This window comes from Toxoplasma gondii, chromosome VIIa (genome assembly GCF_000006565.2).
Source record: "Toxoplasma gondii ME49 chromosome VIIa, whole genome shotgun sequence".
Lineage (NCBI taxonomy): Eukaryota > Apicomplexa > Conoidasida > Eucoccidiorida > Sarcocystidae > Toxoplasma > Toxoplasma gondii.
In genome coordinates this window covers 1,396,398-1,421,581 of record NC_031474.1, presented here as the reverse complement: position 1 = coordinate 1,421,581, position 25,184 = coordinate 1,396,398, and the positions used below count along the sequence as shown (strand labels likewise).

Here is a 25,184-nt window from a genome sequence, read left to right as displayed (position 1 = left end):
TAAGCTTCGGTGTATGGACACCTCACGACCAATCTTTCTCCGCAGTGCCGCTTTCGAATTCATTGCTTTTTGCCGACAGAGCAGCAAATCTACAAAGTACCATTTTGTAGAGTCATGCCTCGTGCGAGCAACATCGTATGTTGAGCCTCCAGAGTTCCTTGCTCAGGATGATAGGCTCGGCTATACGGAACAACGCTCCCGCCGAAAGGACTCTACAAGTAGACGGGGGACGCACCCCCTGCGTAGACAGTGGCCGAATCTAGGAAGGTTTTGCTCTCTATAGCTAGCTGATCTCCAGGGAAAATGCCATGAGCAATGCTCACACAACTTACCGAAATCTCGCTGCAATAGCTCCAGCGTCCAAAGCCCACACGGTGCAATCTCACTGAACACTGCTCAAGACGTGAACGAAGACATTCAACCTGTATCGAAGCCTCTTTCGAATGAAAAACACTGCCGTACCCCCTACCTTCGTTTTCAACCTATAGGCGCCTACAAACTGAGGAATGCTGTTTCCCACAGGAACTTTACTGAAGATGACTACATAATACCACTGACAAGGCAGCCCGCCGTGGCAGGAGCGTTCGCCAGAGAAGCCAGGTATTCAGGAGCAGCGGCCTCCAAAAACCTTAGAAGTTCATCCAGTCTTCCAGATACTAAAATCCGTTCAAATGAATTCTTTCGAAGGCAGCATCTGCCCTCAATTCCCAATCTACACCTATCTTCCCTGCGATTTGGCAGATGTCAGCAGGCGGCAGAGCTTTAATATTGACCGCTGCGCCAGTGCGAGGGTGGGCAAAGCGTAGAAAATAAGCGTGTAAGAAGGGTCGCATGTGCACTTTGACATTTCCCGCGGGCGCCAACACATCCGGCCCTGCGTCGCAGCACGAAACCTGTACTTCTTTTCTCGTCATCCTTGTAGCAGCCTCTTCCCTGTGATGGCGTGGGTTGACAACAACATTCTTTACGAACCTCCGCAGTTCCTCGTTAACTGTTTGGTTTCCATAAACTAGATCTCCCAGGAGAGGGTGGCCAATGTATTCGAGGTGTGCTCGGATCTGGTGGGTTCTTCCTGTCAGAGCCAGTGCTGCAAACATGCCATACGCGCCATTGCCTCCAAGCGGAGCAAACACAGAGACCCCAGGTTTCGCACCAATGCGATAACTAGAGTGATCTTTTTGTGCGGTTTCGTCGCACACATCATGGAAACTGGATCTGCTTTCGTTACTCAAAGCTTCCATTCTCCCCCTCTGCGTTGGGTGCCTTCGGAGCGGGGCGTCAACCTCGTGGAGCGAGTGGATCTCTGGGGTGCAGAGTCCGATGTACCCCTTGAGGACTTTCCTCTCTGCCCACTGAAGCTTCAGATTTTCTGCTGCAGCAGCAGTCTTTGCAGCCACGAGTGCGCCGCTGGTTCCAATGTCAAGCCTGTGCACTATAGACACAGGTCGCGATATTGCCTCAGGAAGGGCGAGCTGCATCCTGGGCATACGCACCGACGACGGCCCATCGGCACATTCCGCTGTTGGACCTCTAGGCCCTTCCACAGGTGCTTCACCACCAGCATCACCAGTGCTCTCCTTAAACGGGTGTTCCTCAGTCTTGCGAGAAGCCATAGTGCACCCGTTGCGGTTCAGTTTCCGGAAAGCAGCCTGCTTCGCTAGAGGAAGAAACGTTTCTGGGAACATGCCGTCCGAACAAAGGAACTTGTAAAAAAGGCGTTGTACAACGGAGCCGAGACGGTTGTGCTTGTCGATATCTGCACGTACGGCAACATAATTCACAGAACCTTATCACCGAACCAACTAAGTGGCAACGTTTGCTGCCTCACCTGGCAGAGTCAGTTTGACATCGCCTCCTAAGGCGGCTTTTCAAGCTGGAAAACTGTCGTCTGAGCCAACACGGCACTCCATTCCATAGCATGAAGACACAACACGGCAATGTTCCACGATAGGAATCGCATCACTCGTCTTTACGGCTATCGTGAGCTTGCGCAATACTCAGCGACCATAACGCAAGATCACGCGGCGACGGCTGGTGCTACGCCGACCCACTAGTGCGATATATACCTTGAAGAACCGAGTCTGACGAGATACGTCCCTTCATCTACTGATACGTCACGAAGTAACACCTCGGCCCGAACACTGTTTTTATGATAACATGGCATGTTGCCCGCGCTTACTTTCGACAGTTAATTGAGGCGGGTGTGTGAGGAGGCCTGCGGGTTTGTTAATCACCACGATATCGTCGTCTTCATAAAGGACATCGAGGGGCTTCTCGTCCGGCAGCAGCGTCAGCAAACTTCGATCAGCATCACTGTACACGCCCACCCAGTATTTCTTTTCCTGCAACCCTATCCGAGAGTTAGGCTGTGGCAACTTCCCGGTGTGTGTCACGTTATCACTACCAGAGCGCCTGCCCACAGGTGACGTTTTCACAACACGCATGACAGCAGCTCCGTTCGGGGACGCCTTATCAACGTTACCCGGCACCTCGTCGGTTACGACTGATTCCACACTGTCTGGATCCGCCAGATTATCAACCGAGTGTCCTTGCCGATCCATGGCAGGAGCAGATGTGTCACTAAATTCGGCTGATCCGTCACGGCATACTGCTTTTTGCATATCGGTATCATCGGCTCTCTCGCAGGATGCTTCCTCAGTATTCCTTTCTCTGGGCTTGTGGCTGGAGGGAAGAAAATAGGTAACCTTGTCACCGCTTCTAAGCCTTCGACTCGGTGTCGTACACGCTGTTTCATTCACCAGCACCCGGTGTCCTCGGATAAAGTACGACGCTGCCAGCGTGCGAGAGATGCCCAGTTCTTTGCTCAAAGACCGATCGAGGCGTTCTGATGCAGGATGCGAAAACAATGATTCACTAGATACAACATATGTGCCACATGGAAGACTTCCATCTTCCACCTTTGGATCCCTTCCATCGTTTGGTCGCCTCCTTGCTGACGACCGCGCCGGGATACGCGCATCAGCGGTCCCAGGCCCATTTGAAGAATGATGGTTTCTATCAAGTACGCTATCACAAAAAGCATTTACTGGAATATTCTTCTTCGAAAATAATCCAGTGATGTCTGAAGGAAAGAACGAACTTTGGAAATTCAGATGCCGGAATGGCGAACTGAAGGCCGTTGGGACGTGGTTTCCCGCCGCAGTTGCGCGCATCCCCCTTCGGTCACTATACGGAGTTTGTTGCCGTTCTGCACGATGTTTGAGGCAAATTGAGGGAAATGTCAGATAGCGCTGGACGTTGGAGACAAAGAAACTGACGGTCGGGATGGAACTTGAGGCTTCAGGTGTCCGAACTTGCCCGGTGCTACAGTAGCCTCCAGTTCCGACCCCAAAGAATGGCAACGGTGTAACGTAGAAGCCGTAGCAGTACCGAGAAACGGTGTAAGAGGTTCTGGTGGGACACGCTATGAAAGTGTGGCGTTGATTTGCGGAACAGAGAGACAGTTCGCTCGCCACACAAAGCAAGACGACGAAGACTGCTGAATTCCTCCAGCTGTGTGGAGATGCGCAGCATCTGCGCCTTTCGCCCGTCCACAGCATAGGACGGAATTCTCTTATCGAACCCCCGACCCTACAAGTACTGGTCTGCCTTCTTCTGAATCAACATTACGAAAACGTGAAGACGCTCATCAAAACTCGCCACCTACTGCCGTTCCCAATTGTTGCAACAAGTGACTTCAATGACTGAAGGAAGAAAACTCTCGCCATACCTCCCACCCTCAGTGCTGATGGCTCACTAAATTTACATTTGTGTCACAAAAACTGCTCTACTTTGCACCTATCCTCGTTTCCTTGCCCCTGAAATTATGGACAGGGAGTTCAGCCGCCGCCTGCATGTAATGTGCAGGCAACTTGCTGTGCATGCATCTTGAGACACGAAATCTTTTCCGGAATGGTGAGACTGGATAAGTATGTGCTGCATATTGATCGCTTTGTTTTGAATTCTGAAAAACCTTAAGAAGATCAAACGCCATCTGTTGCGTCTTCTGCGGCAAACAGCGATTATCCAGGCGGAGCTCCTAGGAACCCCGTTCGTCCAACGAAAGCGAGACTGCATGCGGCGACCCCTAGGCACGGATTTGCACATCACAAGTTTCACGCAGCGTTCTCAGGGGCATTGTCACTAGAGAACTACGTTGCGAATTCAGATATGCCTCAGCTGCAGTATTCCATGAACTTTTGTAGATTTTTTGCCAGAAGAAAAACTTGGACTGTATGCTTCAAGAGGTTGTGTACTGGCGACAAGCCGCTGTCTTGGGCAGCACGAACCATCCGTGCACTCTCCCTCCAGCTCTCATAGGCCACTTGATCGATCTCCCGTTATGTTACGTCTGAATCCATCCAAAAAATTCTCAATCCTTTATATTACCATGTGCATATGTATGTGACGGGAGCGCCCCTCCTGAATGGGCCCAGGAACTTTGCCGACATTTTTTTCCTGCTGGCTCGATCAACGAGCCAGATCAGGCATGCCCGGTGAAAGAGCACATTGCTCTAAGTACTTCCCCTTTCAATATCTTTCCATGTTTTGACCTCTCAGGCTGCATAAAAGTGAACTAACGAGCGCTGGCAGGCAGGGTGACTTGATAAACCGCTCGGTGTACGTAAACAAGCGCGGAATCAGGTAAAACGAGAAGACATTTCACAATGGAGGCTGCCGGACGAGACGACCATCAGTTCACCTCCGCGGCACGCAAGCGTGCTGGTCCCACCTTGAGTTGCGAAAGAAAAGTTAATGTTGGCATCCTTGGAGGTACGTTGTAGGTGGCTTCGGTTCATCTGATCTCTCCAGCTGCAGGAATAACTTTTCCACACACGGGACCAAGAATCCAGCAACGCCTGCCTTTCCACGTGGTGAATTGATGTTTTCGGCTTGGTTGGTCGCACCAGGGGTAGCTCTCTACTGTTGCAACTTGACTAACAAGCGAGCGAACCGAAACCCCGCAAATTCTTCAGTTACCATTTCACTCAGCATCCTGCAGAAAGCCCCGTTCATCATCGCGATGACACCCACACTACATTGAGAGCAAGAAGATCAGCACCACGTTGCCCTGCTCTTGATATTCCCACTCATAGCAGACACAAACGAGATATTTTGTCAATCTGGAATGGGACTCACTGTCTCTAGTTGAGGAATGTAGATGGATGTCTTTGTCCTTCTTTCGCACCGTGGCTGTGATACCCTAATTTCATCCGCTGAGCGCAGCTTTAGCTGCGGAGGTTCTAATTTGCAAATTTCCATATGCATGCGTTCACAGCTACTGGCGCTGTCGGCCAACGCTTTGTTTCTCTCCTTCACGGGCATCCATACTTCCGCATCACGGCGGTCGCAGCGAGTGCCAGATCGGCTGGGAAAGCGTGAGCGTTAAGGCGACGGAAAGATGCGTGGTTCGGCAGCTCCAGTTCGTATGTAAACAGGATCAGAAGGAAACGAAATAAAAGAATCTATCCTGCACTCGTAGAGCAGATACATTGCTCCTCTCGATGGACAGACCCAGTGGCCTGTACATAGACACCTGTGTGGTTCCACACAGTCTCTTCGTGTGAGTACAGCTATGGCGACGTTGTGGAATGGCGCCTAGATGATACGGCGCCTCTGACCGATGAAATTCGAGGCATGACGGTTATCAGGTGTGAGCCTGATCTCTTCAAGGAAAAAGGCTGGTACGTATAATGGCTCTCCAAACGTAGGACCTTCGCGGTTCTGTCTGGGTATGTGTGGCGCCCCGTCCCTCCCGTTTTCACCGAAGACACAATTTCAACCCATGTGGATTCTAACCTGCATTTCTATTCTCTTCCTCTCTTCAATGAGGGACGATGTTGTTTTGCGAGGCATTTTTTCGAAGAGCAGAGCCTGCGGGAAGGAACTGTGTTGGGAAAATAATGCTAACACTTCGTTGCATGCGGCAGTTGTGCGGGCTATTTACTCGAGTACCGTGTGAGGAAATGAGGGTTGTTTCGGTGCAACTCTGAAAACGAATGGCGTGGCAGTGTTGCGGGAAGCAGATTTCGATACCCGGTTTGAGAGAGTGCTCGTCCTTGCTGATTCTAGACTTACTTCATGCTTGTGTAGTGAGCATCTAACAGGAACGATAGATATTTCTTCGTTATCCTGCTAACCTGAACTGGAAGGTCCAATCTTCAAAGGACCTCATTAGTGTCAGAAGAAACGGGCCTAAATAAATAAGTAACTATTTCCATCGTTTCAGTGACACGACATCCGATGCAAGCAAGAAACAGGTCGTGAACTTGAGCTGTTTGTTCCGAACGCCAAGTCCCAGGAGGATTCACGTTTGTCTCAACGCCGGTATCAATCTGGGACTTGCTCGCAGCGTTATTATCTTTTCGGCTTTGGACGCCGCTGCCGCAACAGAACTGGAAAGTTTGTTTGCGGCAAGTGGGTTCATGGTGTTCAGCAATGCCAAGTCCCACCGGATGGATGCCGACGTGCCCATTTTGCTGCCATACGTGAACGCCCCTTTGTTGGACGTCGTCAGGAGTCAGCCGCATTATTCCAAAACTGGAGGTGCCATTGTCACTAACTCCAACTGTGCCAGCGCTGGGATTTCTGTCGCTTTAAAGCCGTTGCTGGATAAGTGGGGTATTGCTCGTCTCTCGATTGCCACGCTCCAGGCTATCTCAGGTGCGCTACTGTTTGAGTGACGCGTTCGGCTCGCTCCGGTATACTCCACAACAGTCCAAGCGTTAAGAGCTGTCGTCCTGTGAATCTCGGGTGGATCCTTACAAACGGTGTCTCGCTCTGAGTCAGTCTGCCTTCCCACTGCGTAGCACGGCACGTCTTGATCACTGCGCAGAACAACTGGAAGCTCTTAAAGCAGGTTGTCAGTGGTTGCTGCTCAGCGTGGCCCGAACTTGGTGTCACGCAGTACTAGTCGCCTGAATGCACATCTGAACTTTTTACGAATAGCATCATGTCGTCATTCGTATCTAACTGGGACTGCACACAACGACACAAAACAAAGCCTGTGCGTGCTTAGGACAAGAACGAGATGAGATAGGGCACTGGTCTCTATCTACCCTTCAAGGCTGACTCGGTACCACATTCGGACTGCGGATTGCGTTGTTGAACGATTCTGCCGTGGCAGCTCATTTCTTCCCTCAACAGGAGCCGGCTACCCTGGGTTGAGCGCCCTGGACATGATTGATAATGTCATACCCCACATCTCTGGAGAAGAAGAGAAGCTAGAAAGCGAACCACAGAAGATTCTTGGTACCCTGTCTGACGGATCAACGCGCATCACCTCCGCTACTTTCGAAAGCGTTGCAATGTGCCACCGCGTACCCGTTATCGACGGCCATATCGTGACAGTGAGTGTCCGTTTACGAACATTCTCCACTTACGACACACTTCAGGCAGGGAAGAGGCCTAGAGTTCCATAGTGAAGAAGTGAACGCAAGTCTGGTGCAATAATTCCTTGACCATCATGCCTCCAGTATAGCAAGCGACTAAAGAGCTTCCTGTTCGTGGGTTGCTGCATCGCCTTGAGCGCGGTACTTTAGGTCTGTGCGGTTTATGGCATGTGAAACCTGATCGCCATTATTATGTTCTGCTGTTTCACGATCTATTAGACGCTGACACAGTATGTGGACACCCAACTGTGTTTCCTTCATCCAGGTCACTGTCGACTTCCCTCCCTCTACCTTCCCCAATTCAGCCAATCCGGATACTGTCTCGACACAAGTTTCGGCCGCCCTCCGTGGGTTTCGACCACCCCCAAACGTTGCAGAATTACCGTCTTGTCCTGATGAGGTGTGTCTCACAACGAAAGCGATTTGCTAGGCAATTTTGTGTTGTCATTCAACAAATCCGGGAAAAATGTACCATAGAACGACAACTTGGACATGAAGGCACGTCGCACGACTTCGAGAGCTTCACGTATCGTGCCGTCTTTGCTACGATTGCCTATGACTCGTATCCAGAATCACTTGAAACGAGGCTTTTCTTGCCCCTGTTTACAGTATGCCTTTGAGCGATTTCCTTTTCTCCAGGTTATTTTCTTTTGCGAGCATTCAAACCGGCCCCAACCGCGCATTGATAGACTGCGTGGGGGAGGAATGGCAGTATCTGTTGGCCCCGTCAAGGCTAAATATGTTGCCAGTTCCTCCACCTGGACAGCAAAGTTCACGACGCTTGTTCACAACACTCTACTCGGTAAGAAGAATACGTAAATGATGTCACCGTGGATGCTGCGTCTACAACTTCTTCTGTGACACTTCGTAACAGTCTGAAGAAGTGTTTGATGGTGACGAAACGTGGGAAAATGCGACAAAAGGGATGCACTGGACGTCACTCTTTCAATGAGCTGTTCCTTCATGGCAACATGACTCCCTTGGCGCAACATAGTTGAACTGTTGCGGGACTGTTTTCCTTAACAGAACGTGCCTGACGAAACTCGTAAGCATGTCACCATATAAGTGACAGCCCCGCAAGTTAACTCTCCGTGTCGCATTGAGAAACATAGTCTCGTGGGCACTCTCTCTGTCGCCGAAGCCCTGTTGGCAAGTTGTAATCCTACGATTGGTCAGAGCGCCGCACAACAGATGAGAGAAAACATGCGCTAGAGTACATCATCGCCATCTTTGCGTCTAGGTGCGGCTGGATGTTCGATTCTGAACGCGGAACTGGCCCTGAAAAGCGGTCTGGTTTTGTCGCCAGATGGGATGTGTCGGAATCTTGAGCCCCGACGGGCGTGTCATGAAGAGTCTTCACGTCACGATAACAACAAAGGTGTGAAAGAAGCGCCTAGTGGTGTCCTGCTTGCGGGCGAAGCGCTATAAAAGATGTGAGTTGTGTTCAAATGTCTAACTGTTTTGTTTTTCACAAGTTGTTGCGCAATTTGCTGTGGGTCCCCCTCTCTTGAAGCTGGTCAGGCAACTCTGGCTACGGTGAAGTAGAGTGCTTACCCTACACTGCCGCAAGTTATTGTTGGATGCAGGAACATGCCCTTCCGCAAGCAGTTAGCCTTCAAAGGTTTGCATTGAAGATCAGAGCAACACAATGATTTCGCTTCCCTACACATCAACTCTTTTGAGCTCCCCTATACGTGATGCTTAAAATTATCGGTGTGAGCTCTGCCTGTCAACTCCAGCATATAACCAGGACAGCTGCTGGCCCATACAACGGTATCCGTTGAAATTCTGTGTGGAAATGTTGCTGTGCTGAATTACGGTTAGTTCCCCCCTGTCGAGCACTGCATTCGGGCACGACGGTCGCCTTGTGACCTGAGACCAAGAAACCAAACCACCGCGTAAACAAGCTTCCCAACCGCATCTCAAATTCTTTTTGTATGTGATAAATACTTTCCTCCTTGTTTATACACGCAGTCCTAGAAATGAATACCAAAGGCCAAAAAAGAACGGGCAATCGTAGGAGGAATGGATACGCTAGACACCTCGTTTGCAGAAACCCTCCACCCAGGCAAGTATTAGAGTCGGGCAAACTAGCTGTGAAACACGTTAGACAATAACAGGGAGCCTCTCTCTCCTGTTTGGCCCACTCAAAGGACACAGATACAGCGACAAGCGAGATCTGCACTTTGTCTCCCTTTTCGTCGTACTGAATACGTGCCGCCGCGGAATGAGGAGTAAAACCGGGAAAATGTAAATGTCTTTGCACCTCGAGCGTACTCACCGCTGCACACATATCCTTGACAACGACGGCCTCGAAGTCAACGCCTTTGCCTCCTAGTAGCTGGGCGATCTGATAGTATAATTCACTGTTTTCGTCTTTCTTATTGATTGTGATACACGAAGCTGTCAAACCGCCCGTCGGTCGTCCGTTTGTTGAAGGACCGTTCATGACTTCATTCGGCCTCGGGTGTTCGCGCGCTGGTCGATTGATTGGTCCCTTGCAAGCCGAGCTTCCCGTTATAGGAGGAAACAAAGAGCCTACACTCTTTTGCCTTCTGTGTTGCTCGCTTGGTAGAACTTTACCTTTTAATTCTGCCTCAGGATACTTACACGCTCTCTTGCGAGCTTCTGGGTCTTGACCACACCTGCAAAGTCGCTCTCTAAAGAGGCAGACGAAACTTCGTTTGTCTACGTCATGACACTCATCGGAAACAGGTGCTGGCCAGGCAGGGACACCTCTCTCGAAATGTTCACAGTTCCGCGCAAATTGAAGCAAAGCATTTCCAGTTTTTCCGAAACGAAACAATGCCATCCATCATTAGCGGGGTGTGCCCTGAAGTGCCAACTTCAAAACGAAGTACCGAGGTCATCCCACAGCGGATCACGTCTCAGGTCGCGCTCATTTTCAACCAAGTTGTTTGGGCCTGCTTTTCAACAGGCCAATTGCTTGTTGAATGAGGGTCACAAAGAGGTATGGCTCGCCACACCTCCGCGTAGATTTACAGCTGAGCTCATTGTGAAGGGGAGTACACAACACATTGCCAGCAAGTCCGACTCTGACAAAAAACGTCCAAGTTTTCAAAATCTTTGGCAACTTTCGATTACGTCTACACAGCAGAAGATGGGAGAAGGCGCAGTGGAAATTAGATGCGCGACAAAGCCGGACATCTAGTTAAGCACTCTGAGGGCACCTTTTCCGTCTACTAGTATTTGCAACCTCTGTGTGATATTCCTGTACTGAGCAGCGGCCCGTTTCGCAGAGACGGTATCGATATTTGCCAGACGATTGCTGTTCAGTTGTTTACTTTTCTTACCACAGGGCGGCAGATGTGGAGAGCTGTTGTGTGGCAACCTGTACATTGTGGAGGATGTGGGGGCAAAACAAGTAGTGAACAGTCGAGGATGGATTTTCGGTCCTTCAGGGACTTATGGAAGTGCATCGTTTAGTATACCATCTGCGCGTATGCTCAACAGTACCGCCTTCTTGCACTCATTTGCCCCATCAGTAACGCGTTCGGAACTACTTGTTGCAGCTTCAGCAATATGTTCGCGGAGTTGCTCGCAAGGAGATCGCTCCTTACGCGACAAAGTGGGACAAGGAGAATTCGTTCCCAAAGGTATGTCACCGAAAATTCGGTGGCTCATTAATCGAAATGTGACCCGCTAACTTCCGCGTCGTCTGCAAACTCACCAGCACCCCGGCAACATTCGTGATGCCTCATCTCCTCAACGAAAAAAACACATATTTTGACATCCATCTATCTATCTATCTGTCTGTCTGTTTTCTGAACCGTCGGGCGTATACTAGTGGTGAGAGCGCCTGAATCATCTACAAACACGGCTAAACTATGCACAGTGAATTTTGGATGGAATCGCGAAGAGCACCGTACGTTCACTGTCGGGTGCCGCAGCAGCGGTACCGGCAGAGGCATGCGACTCTAGACTGCACCCGATCAGATACGGCAGCTTTTAGACGCAACCGTGAGTGTCGTGTAGCTTGCTTGATTCACCAAGTCATAGAGGCACGCACATACGGTAAAGCCGTAACGTGGAAAGGTGTTGGACCTCGTTGATTTATAATTAATTTCACAGGGAAATCAGCTGACAAATAGGAAAACCCAACTGCATGTCCCCCCATATTGCGTATCCCTTTTTATCAGCATCTTTTCCCCCTAATAGGCAGCTTTGGCTTACTCGGTCCAACGGCACCAGAAGATCATGGTACGCCGGAAAGCAGTCGGGTGTTTTAGTGCATTAATGTAGACAAAAGATTGAGATGATGGCTTCCCACATTACATACGTGTGCTGGGCATTCGCGGAATGAGCGCTTGCTTCACTATGCGAAACCGAGCAGACGAGCTTTTTCAGTCACGAGTAGTTGCGTGATGGTACATAAAGCCGAGACGGACAAACAAGGCCTCAAGCGGGAACTCCAGATGCGTATAGAGACCAGTGATAACGTTCGTGAATGTTGCTCTTTTGTAGACAAAGTTTACCGGACCGAAACCGACGCCTGGTCGCTTCTTTTAGCTCTGATCTGCGGCCAAGATGGATACGACACTATCTGATTATAAACACATATATATACGCAGGCCTAACCTTCCTCTACTCCAAAATATGCACCTTATATCTGACCACCTTAGGCACCATTCTGCAAGAAGAAAGATCTGCCTGACCCTTGTTTCTCTGTATATCTTTTTGTAGGATTGCTGGAAATGGTTTGTGTGGATTGCTTTTCGGTTTCTAATTCTCAGGTGGTCTCGGGCTCGATTTCCTCTCTCATGTGATAATCATGGAGGAGATTTCCCGGGCTTCAGCAGGAATTGGGCTTTCGTACGGCGCACACTCAAACCTTTGTATAAACCAGGTAAGCATTTGATGGCATTTGGAGACCTGTAACAGGCACGTCTTCCGGAAAAGGTGCCCGAATCTATGTTAGCTGCTTCCCCATCACTTCTGAAATCCCGTAGGGGCAATTCAACATTACCATCAACGACAGCTGGATTCATTTTCATCTTCGAGCTTGTTGTGGTCTCAACAGATCACTAGATGGGGGACGCCAGAGCAGCAGGGAAGACTGCTTCCAGGGGTAAGACCAGCTTTTCCCCGATATGTGCCTCAGTCTTATGAATGCAAGCATTGTTTATGTAAACACCCGTTCATATTTCATCGCCAGTGTCTTCGTAGCCTTACTCGCCGCAATTCTCTCGATCCTGTCTTCGTGAACTCTGGAAATTCAAAGAAACTCACCTTTCACTGGCAGCGGCATACATGCGAGTACATAGGCATACTTCTACTTACACGGACACAGTATCTGTGCTTCTACGGTGACGTCGCCTTCACTCAAAGCCTTTGAATGGTGAATTCGATACAGATCACTTCGCCCGTGCCCATTCTTTGCTGCAGCTTATTCGCGGAAATGCCGTTGGCGCTCTCGCAATGTCCGAGCCGGTGAGGCTGCACAGCCGCTTCTCTTTCTGTATAGTAATCATCTGCTGCATACGTAGGGCGTATCCTTTTCTACCGATATTGCTTTACAAGAGAGTAGTTGAGCAAGTGAACTGTATCCGTCTGCATGTATAAATGTAATGATGGACTCAACACACTGCAAATAATATGTGTATTGGTACTTACGTTTAATACAATCCAATAATTTCGGTGTGTATGCATGCATGCGTGCATGTATTGATTTGTCTTATGGTAGGGATGTGTACAGAATATATTCATCTTCATGTCTGTGAAGCCTCACACATGTACTACTGCACCTGCGCGTGCGAAGCAGTCTCATTTGGTGGTGTTCGTGCGCATAGGAAGCCGGCAGTGACGTCATGGGAATGAGGAGTCAAGCCACTCGGAACGGTACTGCTCCGCTACAGCAGAATCGAAGTGCTTTCTCTGTTGAAGATGCGATGCACGAATTTGAGTCCGTGTACAGTAAAACTGATGGCAAAATACTGGACTGAGCGAGATAGGTCTTTCCATGAAAGAGTACCGAAGTTCTATCGATGTCAGTGTTTTTCTTCGCCTCGTTGCGTTGCCGGGAATTACTATTTGATGCGTTGAGTTCATGTCATTACGCTTTTTTATAAGCGCCTTTTGCCAAAGAGAAGCGCCTTTTATTAGCGATGCAAGAAGCGTCTGGTGCATTACCCCGTGTTTGTTGGTTTCTCGCTAGAGGATGGATCTTACACCTTACGCGGATCCAAGAGTTGGATTACGAATGGCACCCTGGCAGATGTAATCATCGTTTACGCCAAAGAGACAACAGAGGAGATACAAGAGGTGCCAGCCAAAGCCGGTAAGTCAGGGCTGGAAGGTGCGGTTCACGCTTGCGAGATTCCGTGTGTAAAACAGTAAGCGTACGAAGCGCGAACATGAGCAGGATGTTTCTGCTACCGGATGAAGTCTTCCTCTAAAGTGTTTACTTCTGCAAAACGCCTGCCCAACACAGCTTCGCTGTTCGAGCCGCTTACAGTCTGTTTGGTTTCTTCCTTCTGCACGTGTAAGGGGGACAGAGGAAAACGAAGCAAAAGGAACGGTAGCTCGTTTATTGTCGTGGCGAAGAGGGCCGGCACGACACACCGGAAGCAAAAAGTGGTATGGTGCCTTGGTGCATTTATCCTGTCTAAATTTACGTGAAGAAAATTTCGTCTGCTAAAACCATCAATACTTTGTTAACATAGGCTTACGTGACGTTGCCTTTTGCTTTCTTTATGGGACGAAACCCTGACAGGTTCGTCAAGGAGTGTAACTGCTGTAATTGTTGAAAATGGAATGGACGGATTGACGCGAGGGAAGAAGCTCGACAAGCTCGGTGAGGAACAGAATTTCCTCGCCCAATACAAGCACCTCATAGAGGTCCTCGGCATATCCGGGGTTTTTTTCTTCCTTTCAACACACCATTAGCTGTCCTCCTTATGAGGATACGCGTGATTTTCTGCGTAAGCATATGCCTGAATTTCTAAGCATAGCGTATATGTGTGTCCTGTGTGGCACTCACTATCCAGGCGTATAAGCAAGCGTACACACATCGTCTATCGCGTTTTGGTTTGTGTCGGTAATACCGAGTTTCTCTCTGGTGAGATCTGTGTTTCCACGTTGGGTTCCTGTTCAGGCATGCGCTGTAGTGAAACGTGCGCGTTATATTTCGACGATATACGTATCCCTCCCCAGAATATTTTAGGTAAGAACTACTCAAGCTCAACGACACGCAGTGTAAACCAATTTTTTGACAGGACAACTAGCCTAACTTAGAAAAGCGACATGCGCCTTCCCATACTAGTCACGTTCCCACATTTATACAACCCGGTGTTTCGGTTTAGGTGAGGTCCGCTCAAAAATATGTCGTGAGGCCTTTTTGTTTCCGTCCATCGATATTCGCAGTCTTACCCAGGTTCAATACAAGAGAGTTACCATTCGACGGACACACCCTGTCTATTTTTGTGCTCAGGCACTACCGGCGACGGGGCTAAAATACTCATGTCGGGACTCGATTCCGAGCGACTGGTTCTCGCTGCTGGACCTCTAGGGTGAGAATGGTCATATATGAGTATGTGAACATACGGACAATTAAATCGATTCAGGCAATTTCTCTATTTGCATATATGCGTTTAGCCGTCAATATCCTTGGAGACGCGTATGCCTGTATGCACAGATGTGCCCTATAATGATGCAGTAGGCAATGACGTGCAGGTTTTGGAGGGCGACTGACAGGGCCCACCTTATTGAGGCTACCTAGTGAGCGAGCTAAACAGAATGCAAAAGGCTTCAAAGATGAAGATTAGTTGCCTCCGAATCGGAGCATTCTTCCTCTTTCCTGTTTCGATTTCTCTCCCAGAATAATGGCGGCATGCCTAGACGTTGTCTTGCCCTATATCAACCACCGACAACAATTCGGTCAGCCTGTGGCGAATTTTCAGGTAACAGCTCAGAAGTTAGGTGACAAGACTCGCTGGCTCTCCTACGAAACACCACGGGAAACGTAGTCAATCGACAGGTTGAAATGATTTCAAAGTGTAGCGCTGTTACATTGGTTTACTGTTGGTTGCTGCTTGTGAATCTGCACAAACTGAACACGTAAGGATCAGCAAACACAAGGTGTAGGCGGTTGCTTCTATACACATGCACATATGCATGGAGGTATTCGCACGCACATGCTTGCAGACATCAACAATTCTGTATATACAAGTTCACACCTGCATACCAATGCATAAATGCGTTTTATGAACCCGGTACATGTGTGTGTATACGTGGTCAGTCTGTATCGATGGAAGTCCCTGATTTCCTTGACTAGCAAGTGGATGTGCGCGATACAGTTTCGACGGGTTGCTTCGTACAATGGTAATTCATTCCGCTCTTTATCAATGCGCGGCTTTCCCTGGTGCTTCTGTGTCGGTATAGCTCATGCAAGGAAAACTGGCAGACGTATACAGCGCCTTCATTACTCATCGGTGAGGAGGACCCCGGCGATTCCGGACCGTTCTGCACAGGAGCAGTGCTTTTCCTCTCGAACGCAAATGCAATACTGCGTTCATGAGTGCGTGTGCAGCAGACTGACTGTTCGTTCCTTTCTGCGTTCAACCTTTAGCTTATTCTCTGCAGGAAACATATATGCATGGTAGTCTGTGCGAGTGTTTTCTGCGCCGCACTCGGCATCTGCTCTCCGTGAACTTTTTTAAAGATTTCTTTACATGGGAGGACTATGGCAACGATGTCAATGCTTGTGTGCTCTTTCTGTACAGAGCTTTCCTCTACAGCGTCGCTCGATCGTATTCAGAAGGATCTGCTGGACGAGCAGTACGTATATAGAGAAACTATGGTTAACAGGGTTTAGTTGCCCACAAATATCTTCATACGTGCTGCATGTAGGTGTAAATGCGCACCTCAACAAAGCTGGTCGGTGTGGACTGCATACAAGCACCGATCTACTGAAATCTGGTTATGTACATATTTCGACTTCTTTCAACGCAGACCCTCCATGGCTCTAAACGCAGGTTTAATTTTGTGTATACACGTGCTTCGATTATGTGTTCCCTGTGGATAAAAGGAAATGCCGATCCTTGGAAAACGAGTACAAAAATATTTTTTGGAAGTCGGTAAATCTCTTTGAGCGGCAATCAGTTACACTTTGCGTGTTTTGCACAGGACTGCGCCTCATCGATATTATGCTGCGCAGAAAAGGCAACGCAGGTCGCTCTTGATACCATTCAGATGTTGGGTGGCAATGGGTGAGCAACGGACAAAGAGACGGATAGGAAACGTAGCTTTGCCGCACGTCTGTGGACTCACCTGTGCGTGTACTCTTTACTTAGGTGGGACAAAGGTTTCTCGTCTCAACGCTGTGTTCCAGGGAAGAAAAAAAAGATTTACCACATGGCCTCTAGTGCTCGGAGCACTGTAAAATGTTTTTGATAAGCACTAGAATGCAGAAAACCTGGACAAACTGCAGTTATATGTGATCTGTGCTGGTCCGAAAAAGCGTTATGCAAGATGTGTTTCCCTTCGCAGTTACTATTTTTCCCCTTGATGTGCATAGAACAGGACAAATGCCTACCCCTGTTTCCTTGCAGATATACAAACGAGTACCCCGCTGGTCGCCTCCTGCGAGATAGCAAACTCTATGAAATCGGAGCAGGTAAGACACCGGCATCCCTGAAATGTGACCTGAAGTCAAATGCACACGTCTAAATTGCCTCTATTTTCCTCTTTCCAATATGCATCCATGTTTCTCTCCTCTTTCTGTGTCGACCTCATAATTGCCCCTTAACTCAAAAATGCGAACGCGTGTGTGGATCCCGCGTGCTCAGGTACCTCCGAAATCCGACGCATGCTAATAGCCCGGGAATTAAACACTCGTTTCCGAGAAGGGAATCTTGATTGGGACTTTTAAACCTTTTCACCTATCATTCACTACGAAAGTCCTACAGCGACTGGCTTACCGACCTTACCAGTACATCATCGTCTCAAAATACCCACACACGTATGTACTTCTACACAGTCGTATGCATGTAACGGTGGGTGCACCGATAAATCGGCGGACATGCCATTCACATGCTTTTTCTCTATGATACGTCAGATGCTATGGACTCGTTTTTGATCACCATGCTAATGCTTTTTTAAATACCTAAGCAAACGTGTATCTATGCATATATGCGGTTTATTCATATATACTGGTGTGTGAGAGCCCTGGCGGGCCCTATCGGAGAGAGGCATCTCTTCACTCGTATGTGTACCCTCACGCCATACACTACTACCTTATACCTTACTACCGGATTGGTTCTACGCTTATACTACATCTTTAAAGCAAGGGGCCAGGTGCTTGCCCTACAGCGTCCCAGCGGGTAGAGCAAGTGCGCACCGCCTTTTGTCTGAAGGTCTCTTTCACTTACACGAGGTCATGTGTGCCATCCCCCCAGTGGAATTTCCCAGCACGCCTTCGTACGAGTTGTCATTCCCTGATAAATGCCAGTGTCGTCATAGGCAATTGCCCTGATACATGCGAAGTCTACCCCCGGAATGTGTCAGGTGCGAGACTGCAAACGCCCTGTGTCCGCATCTAGGAGGTATTTCACGCAGAACGGGGATAACCACAGATAGATGCAAACAGCCAAACGGGTGAGACCAGGAGAACGGTTTGAATTGACGTTTTAAGTTGTTTACAGCAGCATACGGATATCTAAAAGTGCGCACACGCAAAATGAACAGTGATATTCAGGGGGCACAGATTCTTTCAACGGCAATCAAAGAGTTTGAGAAAGACAGTTGACACAGGCAGAGAAATGGCAGATGGTGACAAACGGAGAAATACTGGGCATCCTCCTCGTAAATCTCAAGGAGATGACCGAAGTGCACACATTCTTCATCCATCGCGAGAATCTCCGAAGGTCTCAGGGTCCGCGTCCATGTTGTCCGCCCCAGCGCCTCCGCCTTCCTTTCTGACGCCGGAAAGAACGTCGTCGATTCGCAGGAGCATCGCCGCCTGAGAAAATCCAGCCGTTTTGACTCGGGAAAATATGCTTTCTTCTAATGCTCAGAACACCTCTGGTCACTACATCCTATCTTCTGTCCTCAATCAAGCAGACCGGTCACGCGTAGACGCGGCATGCACGCCTACGTTCCCATAACCCCCCATAATACGTGTAGCTCTACAGAGACAGACACTTAACCATATCACGAAACCCATTCACACGCTCGAGTGTAGAAGAACACAACCGAATCCAGCTTCTGTCATACACAGATCAACTGTTGACTCCACGAGTGGCGACCTCCACGTCTTTTCCGGAGAAACGCCACGGAGATGATGCCCCTACATGCGTAGGAAGTCTCATGGGTCTGACACGGGTACCACATCACCAGTTTTGATGCGCCCACTCAGGCCCACTAAAATAAACCGTGAATACATGTGAACAGAAACTCGCACATATCTGTTCGTCTACACGCCCACATCCACACATATATACATATGTCGGCATATGTTGTTACATATAGATATAAGTGAATAAGACTGTAAATACAGAACGACGCTCTGCATTTAACCACGCACTGGTCTTCACAGGCACGCATCAATGTGAACACTCCCTCCTTCCGGTTTCGATTGCTCACTGCTTCAATGGCGGTCTTCACGATTTGTTGCTTGACAGCCAAACTGTCCCAGACTTGCTTTGCCACCATGTCGACAATCGCACCAGTCTCGCCATCGACCCCCCATTTGGTGCTGTCGCCTGAGCAGGAGGCGTGCTTTGCGCGAAGTTCAGTCATGACTTTGACTGCGAAGAAAGACAAAGGTTGCCGCTCCTCGAGATGCGTGCTTCTACTGGGTTTCACTTCTTCCCGGACAAGCAGTTATCCTTTCCAATGGAAAGAACAGTTGCACTACTCCGCTAGGCAATCCCTCCCAGTCGCTCGTTTCAAGAATGTGTCACAGTATTTGTCGCATCCCTCGATATGTAAATAAACGTATAGCACACTTTGTTGTAAAAGCCTCATGAGCGCTACAACACACATGCACAAACATAAACACAAATAATGTATGCATACGTACAAGTACGGGTCTATCGTAGTTGTTACATACGCATCTACGCTCATGCAAGTGAAGGTACATAGGTATACAGCTCTGTGTAATATGTACATGAATACTCGTGTATATTTAAGTATTTAAAAGACACCTACCGACATTTGTACCACAGTTTTGAGCCAGAGTCCTTGGGATGACCTCAAGGGAATTGGCAACTGCCTTGTACGGGTATTGCTTGACCGACTCCACATCTGAAAGCATTCGGAAGGAGACAAAGCTCCGAAAAAAATCCATCAGTCCCAGTCCATGCTCCAGTGTGAAGAAGCGCGTCTCCTCGCCACAATAATTGCGATATTGCCCCTGCGTTGGACTGGGCAAGACGCAGGATAAACTGACAACTCACCGAAACGTCTTGCATGTGCACCGTTCTCCGTCGATACAATGATCTTCGCTTTGCACACAGACGTACAGCGTATGTGGACACGAAACACACACCCTGCCGACACTAGGACGCTGGCATGTATAAACGTACATAATATTTGCACGTCAAGTTCAAAAGCTCCCGCCAGTCACCAGGAAACAACGAGCCTTACAAAGATACGCATATAATGACATACACATATGTAGAGAGGAGGCAGATGTAAATGAGACAGATCGGTGAAGTAGGAATTGTGAGCATCGAAAAGAAATCCGTACTCTTTGCATTCGCCAGCAGGAGCGCCGAGATAGCCATTTCCGTTGCCCCACCGCCAGGGAGCAGCTTGCCCTCGAGCATGATATTTCTCGCCACGTTCATTGCATCTTGCAGGTTTCTGAGAAACGACGTATCGCACGCTCACTCTCAAAACTGATACCTCGCCCTTTAGGCAGGCCTCTCTGTTTTTAATCAGGCGAGAAAACAGTGCTTTTCTCCACCCTAGAGGTTTCGCTTGCATGCATCGACAGCCTGTCTTCACGTTCTCCCCTGTCCCCCCACGTATGTCTGCATTGCATACACAGGTTCAAACGTGAAACAACATCTATATATATGTACACGCATGCATAGCCATTAGCTCGACGCAACCGTACTGCCGCCGGATCGGAAGTGGAGCCACCTGACTGGAGAGGATACATGCTGGAAGTCTCATCGGTCGCGTGGGTTGTGTGTATTTGCGAAGCAGCTTTTTTTTCCTTTTCAAGCGTACCTTTCAACCTCATTGAGGACATCTTTGCTGCCGCCTCTAAGCAGGACGGTGCACGCGCCCTTCTCCTTGCACTGAGTGAGGAACGTGAAATACTCATCTCCTGCACACACGACGACAAATCTAGGCCAGCATGCAGATGCGTTCTCAGCGAAAACAGATTTGCACGCACCTCCACGGGCAACGGCAGGATCCGTGGGCAAATCGTCGGCACGTGCTCTGCGTCGTCATTTCTCCTCGGTGCATCTTCCTCATTACACAGTCTCTCTTCACTTTGTTGTTCTCTCTGTTGCTCCACCACCCACACACGCGGACGCATTCCTCTTGCGCAGAAGCGATGACGCGACATGTCTCCACACCGGACCCTCTTCAAGGAAATAAATAAAGAGCTTGCATGCAACCGCAGAGTTGCAAAGCGCATGCATGTGCTTCAAGAGCATGCAGTTCAGAACGGGAGCGTCCAAGAGGGCGCCGGGGCGATATCTCCAAGAAGTGCGACAAGAATCGCCTTACCAATCTTTTTGACTTCGAAGAGTCCGCATTTGGTGCCGACGTCTTCCTTTGTGATTTCTTCTGTGCGGTTGACGATGGTGGCTCCTGTGACGCGGGCAATGCGATTGTTGTCAGTTTTCCTGACACGGCGAATGCAGCTGATGCCTGCCTTCACGAGGAAGTGCTGAGCCAAGTCGCTGACGCCTTTCTCGGTGATGACCAGGTTGCACCCGCTAGCAATAATGTCGTCGCACATTGCGCGAACTTCTTTCTCTTCCTGTTCCAACAGCTTCGCCCACTCATCTTCCTTCGTGATCTCCACGTAGGTCTGAGACTCACCCTTCTTGTACTCCAGAGGGCAGTCCAGCAACAAAACCTGAGGGGAAAAACCAAGAAGACAACACGCCACTGCCAGTTTCCAGCTCCGCATGCGCATGTACATATATATATATATGTATTTATATATATACGTATGTATGCGTGCATCTCCAGAGCGACGCCAACTCCCACTTCAACCAGGCACACTTGTCAATGCGTGCCCACTAACATATATATATATATATATATATGTATGCGTGCATGTGAAGATGTCCCTCTCTACAAGTGTGCAAATCACATCTTGAATATATAGACACCTCCATGGTGTACATGACGGAAAAAAACTGAGCAAATGCGTAGATGCGGACGCATGGTTTCCTGAGATACGGTTGTTCTAAAAGAATTATTCGCTGCTCTCTTCACTTTGTTCCTCTGGTGCTCGATCGCGACGTCTCTCGTGAAGATCCCTCTGTGTTCTCTTGGCGCAGATGTCACTCGCCCCGCGGTCACACTTTTGCCTTTCTCTCCCACCCTAGTAAGACAGTCCGCCTCGATACCCTTGAGCAGAAAGAGTCTCTGCACACGCGCGTCCTTCCGTTCTGTCTGCTTCGCTCCCTCTGTAGGAACTGTCCTCTCTTCCTCCCTAACTTGCCTTGGGGTTCGCGATGTATCGGCGCATCTTTGCGTGAGTGACATCCTTGTTGACCATGACGCCGTCGAGGACTCTGGATTCCTCGAGGTCGCCTCCAGGGATCTTTTCGACTTTGGCGTAGCGTTTGATGTCGATTTCCTTCTTGCCATTCGGCAGCTTGATTTCGACTTTGCGCACAGCATCAATGGCCATCTGACTGATACGACCTTCCCAGCGAGAAGAGAACTTTGTGTTGAGGCAGGCGTCGACGACTTGGCGCAGCTTCGCGTCGTCGCTGACATCCACGTCGATCGCGATTTCGCTCATGTACTTCAAAGTGTCTTCCAAAGCCAACACATAGCCGTGCGAAATCACTGACGGATGCAGTTGCTGCTTCTCCAACAAATCGACGGCCCCGGCAAGAACCTCCCCGGCAAGAACAACCACACTCGTGCTCCCATCGCCCACTTCTTCGTCTTGCGTGCGAGATAACTCAATCATCGTCTTCGCCGCTGGATGAAGCACATCCACCTGAGAAGACACACCCAGAAACCGAAGAAAATTGGGACACAGCGGTCGCCACCAACAGCCCATACCCGTCTCCGTCAAGGGCAAAGTGTCGCATATCTTTAAATGCGTCTACGTGTATCCAAATGTGCATAGACATATTTGCATATGCATGAATGTATACGCTACATCTATGTACACAGGTAAGCACACAATGTGTTCGGTTACACACGTGTGGACCCTGTTGGTTCCCCTAAGTTAAATTTGTCAGAAACGGAGGAAAGTATCTCGATTGCTAATTCTCTTCTGACAGAGAGTCCACAGTCGACGACAAGCAATGGCACCCATTCAGGACTCGCCACAGTCGACATTTTGCATTTGTCTCCGTGTTTGCCGCGAAGGCTTGACGTCCACAGTCGTGTGGTTTCTCACGGAGCAGAGGAACTGACTACCTGCGCACTCGAGTATCTCTACGATGCACGCCTTCTAAACTGCTTATGCGAAATTCAACACAGTTGTCCATGTTCAGAGCAACCTACCTCACGCAGAATCGCGTTTCCATCATTAGTGAGCACAATGCCTCCAAGGGGATCGAGAAGCATCTTCAACATCGAAGACGGCCCTAAGGTCGTGCGGACAATATCTGCAATGGCCTTGCTGGCCTGCAGAGACAAGCAGAACACACGCGTCGACAGAACGAAGCTGTGAACAGAACCGAGTTGTGTCTGTACAGTCTCTGGGCCTCCTACACTCGTAAGGGTGTCAGCCACCTTTGCAAAGAACATCCGCAGAGCGCGGCCGGCGCATCCACGTGGATGGTAGCGCGTTCTCTGTCGCTGAAAAGAACTCGGCGTGTAGGTCAACAACTTCCTGAGCACTTTCCGACCACGAAAGCGATTGAGTCACAGCCAGCAGCGAGGGAATCGCCCCGGGAAAGACACCTTACGGAAGTGCGTCATCGACTTTTTCTTTGGCATTCTGAGTTCGAGGGAGAGACTCGATAACATGAAGTGCACTGGAATTGCGTGTGTTGCCAAGTGGCGAGCAAGGAGTGCGAGCACACACCCGCACACACACACACACACAGATCCGGTGCAATGGCGCCGTTTCACATTGTGACTGCCTTGGGGAAGTACCGCCCTATCCACATGCAGGTTGGACCTTTTTCCTTTGTCGCCTTTCCTTTCTCAGTCTTTTGCCACCCCTCTTCACGTTCCTGTCTCCCGTGCATCCGTTTCCGGCCTCCCGCACCCCCGTCAACATGCCTCCCTCAGGATCCTCCTCTTCCCCCCGCATCCGTGTGTCGCTCTTCGGTCATCCTTTCGTCTCTTTCGCTGTCTTAGCGTTATTCCGTCCCTCTCTTGCGCAGGGGATGGTTCACGAAGGCCTTGTCTCCCAATACCGCCATGCAGAGAGAAGAGCATCTGACTGAAGACGTGCCCCGAAGGAAAACCTTACTTGAATGTTTGCCAGCTGTGCTTTCCTGCCTTGTTCTCTTTTGGTGTTCTGTTTGAGAACAAGGACGGGACCCTGTGGACGAATCATGGTGGCGAGGAGTACGGATCGAAACGGCGCTCAACGAGCTTGTAGAGTCGGTGACGGTTTTCCACACTTCTTTCGTGGACTCTGACTCTGGATAACCCCGCCTTTACAGCACCCCAAACATATGAAAGTAATACCGTCAGGATGTCTCTTTCAGGGCATTACGAACCGACTGCCTCTGGCTTCGGGGATTCACGGCCGGCCGAGTGTGTACAAGAGGGAAGACTGTCGAAAAAAAACCTCATGCAAGAAAGGAGACGGATATACGCAGTGCCATTCACTTTCCAGTCAGGAGACAGTATGACAGAGAGTCTAACAGAATTAGGGTGAGTGCTACGGCGTGCACGTCGCCGAATGAACAACAGGACCAGGGAACACGAGAAGAGAAGTCGAAGACAGCACTCGAGATCGTGACACAAAGGGTGGTGCCTGTGTGTGGGCAGAGGTGGGAACGACAGTGGCGGGCACGTCGTTAACGACACTCTGAATCAAAGTCGCTAGCAAGTAGTCCAGTTAGGGAGTCTTTCTTCACAGTTTTGCACATTTAGTGCCCAAACACTTTGACTGGCGGAGATCAAGGCTTACTAATTTTGCCCTCCAATTCGCCGGCTACCAGCGTTGGTAAGGTCGAGTGTGGCGTGAAACACAGCGTTAATGGTGGTTGCATGTGCGCTGAAGTTTACGGTCTGGCTACGCAATTTTCGCCGAGAAGTTGCAGAGAAAGGCGGAAGACGGACGTACTTTGCAGCTACTCGAAATTACGTTCACCGCAACACTTTTAGCAACAATGTTTTCTCGTTTCCTATTATTGTCGGTGCCAGTGCACAACGGGCGACACGTCCGCTCTTAATCCCGGACAGGGAGCATCTTGTTCCGGAACTGACGGAAGTCAACACGTCTTCAACGCAAGTTTCCAACTTTGTCTTGACAGCATTGAGACTGTAGCATGGTTTTTTTTGAGATTAGAGCTCACGTTCGCAGCCTGGGAACTGAGTCGAAAGATTAGTGGTGGCAGAACCGAGAAAAATCTGGTTTACTGTGTGTGCCGCCGGACAACGAAATTGGTCTTTGTCCTGTTCAGTTGCTCCCGTACGATGCGTAGACGGAAT

General features: G+C 49.4%; 5 protein-coding genes across 5 annotated transcripts; 2 read left to right on the top strand and 3 right to left on the bottom strand.

Annotated features, from left to right (window-relative positions):
• Positions 1-656: 656 nt before the first annotated feature.
• On the bottom strand, positions 657-3,560 carry TGME49_205410 (RNA pseudouridine synthase superfamily protein; the record flags this gene model as incomplete). The annotated part of the gene is made up of 2 exons (XM_002367731.2): positions 657-1,756; positions 2,180-3,560. 2 exons carry the CDS (start codon positions 3,558-3,560, stop codon positions 657-659), a joined length of 2,481 nt encoding a protein of 826 aa, XP_002367772.2.
• A 1,107-nt stretch (positions 3,561-4,667) lies between these two features.
• TGME49_205420 (aspartate-semialdehyde dehydrogenase) lies at positions 4,668-9,022 on the top strand (the record flags this gene model as incomplete). Its single annotated transcript, XM_002367732.2, has 8 exons — positions 4,668-4,773; positions 5,279-5,378; positions 5,574-5,684; positions 6,353-6,663; positions 7,147-7,349; positions 7,657-7,793; positions 8,031-8,174; positions 8,632-9,022. 8 exons carry the CDS (start codon positions 4,668-4,670, stop codon positions 8,717-8,719), a joined length of 1,200 nt encoding a protein of 399 aa, XP_002367773.1. The 3' UTR covers positions 8,720-9,022.
• Positions 9,023-9,098: 76 nt separating this feature from the next.
• TGME49_205425 (hypothetical protein) lies at positions 9,099-10,135 on the bottom strand (the record flags this gene model as incomplete). Its single annotated transcript, XM_018779334.1, has 2 exons — positions 9,673-10,135; positions 9,099-9,263 (listed from the first exon to the last, which is right to left on the bottom strand). Exons 1-2 carry the CDS (start codon positions 9,838-9,840, stop codon positions 9,099-9,101), a joined length of 333 nt encoding a protein of 110 aa, XP_018637274.1. The 5' UTR covers positions 9,841-10,135.
• A 684-nt stretch (positions 10,136-10,819) lies between these two features.
• TGME49_205430 (isovaleryl-CoA dehydrogenase) lies at positions 10,820-17,493 on the top strand (the record flags this gene model as incomplete). Its single annotated transcript, XM_018779335.1, has 17 exons — positions 10,820-10,864; positions 10,925-11,027; positions 11,571-11,612; positions 12,146-12,258; positions 12,433-12,480; positions 12,798-12,842; positions 13,202-13,250; positions 13,567-13,689; positions 14,125-14,205; positions 14,506-14,574; positions 14,842-14,920; positions 15,229-15,310; positions 15,792-15,841; positions 16,133-16,187; positions 16,536-16,618; positions 16,961-17,025; positions 17,198-17,493. The coding sequence occupies 17 exons, from the start codon at positions 10,820-10,822 to the stop codon at positions 17,278-17,280; spliced, it is 1,215 nt and encodes a 404-aa protein (XP_018637273.1). The 3' UTR covers positions 17,281-17,493.
• Positions 17,494-17,986: 493 nt separating this feature from the next.
• TGME49_205440 (CCT chaperonin gamma subunit) lies at positions 17,987-24,624 on the bottom strand. Its single transcript, XM_002367734.2, has 9 exons — positions 23,992-24,624; positions 23,073-23,195; positions 22,048-22,557; positions 21,099-21,453; positions 20,589-20,688; positions 20,101-20,216; positions 19,560-19,655; positions 18,993-19,156; positions 17,987-18,369 (listed from the first exon to the last, which is right to left on the bottom strand). The coding sequence occupies exons 1-9, from the start codon at positions 24,076-24,078 to the stop codon at positions 18,250-18,252; spliced, it is 1,671 nt and encodes a 556-aa protein (XP_002367775.1). The 5' UTR covers positions 24,079-24,624; the 3' UTR covers positions 17,987-18,249.
• Positions 24,625-25,184: the final 560 nt, after the last annotated feature.

Coding starts and splice junctions, on each gene's coding strand:
- TGME49_205440 (XM_002367734.2), bottom strand. CDS start 24,078: ATGATTCGTCCACAGGGTCCCGTCCTTGTTCTCAAACAGAACACCAAA. Junction 22,558..23,072: donor GAAACGCGATTCTGCGTGAG/GTAGGTTGCTCT, acceptor GTGTCTTCTCAG/GTGGATGTGCTTCATCCAGC. Junction 20,689..21,098: donor CTTCGAAGTCAAAAAGATTG/GTAAGGCGATTC, acceptor TCGTGTGTGCAG/GAGATGAGTATTTCACGTTC.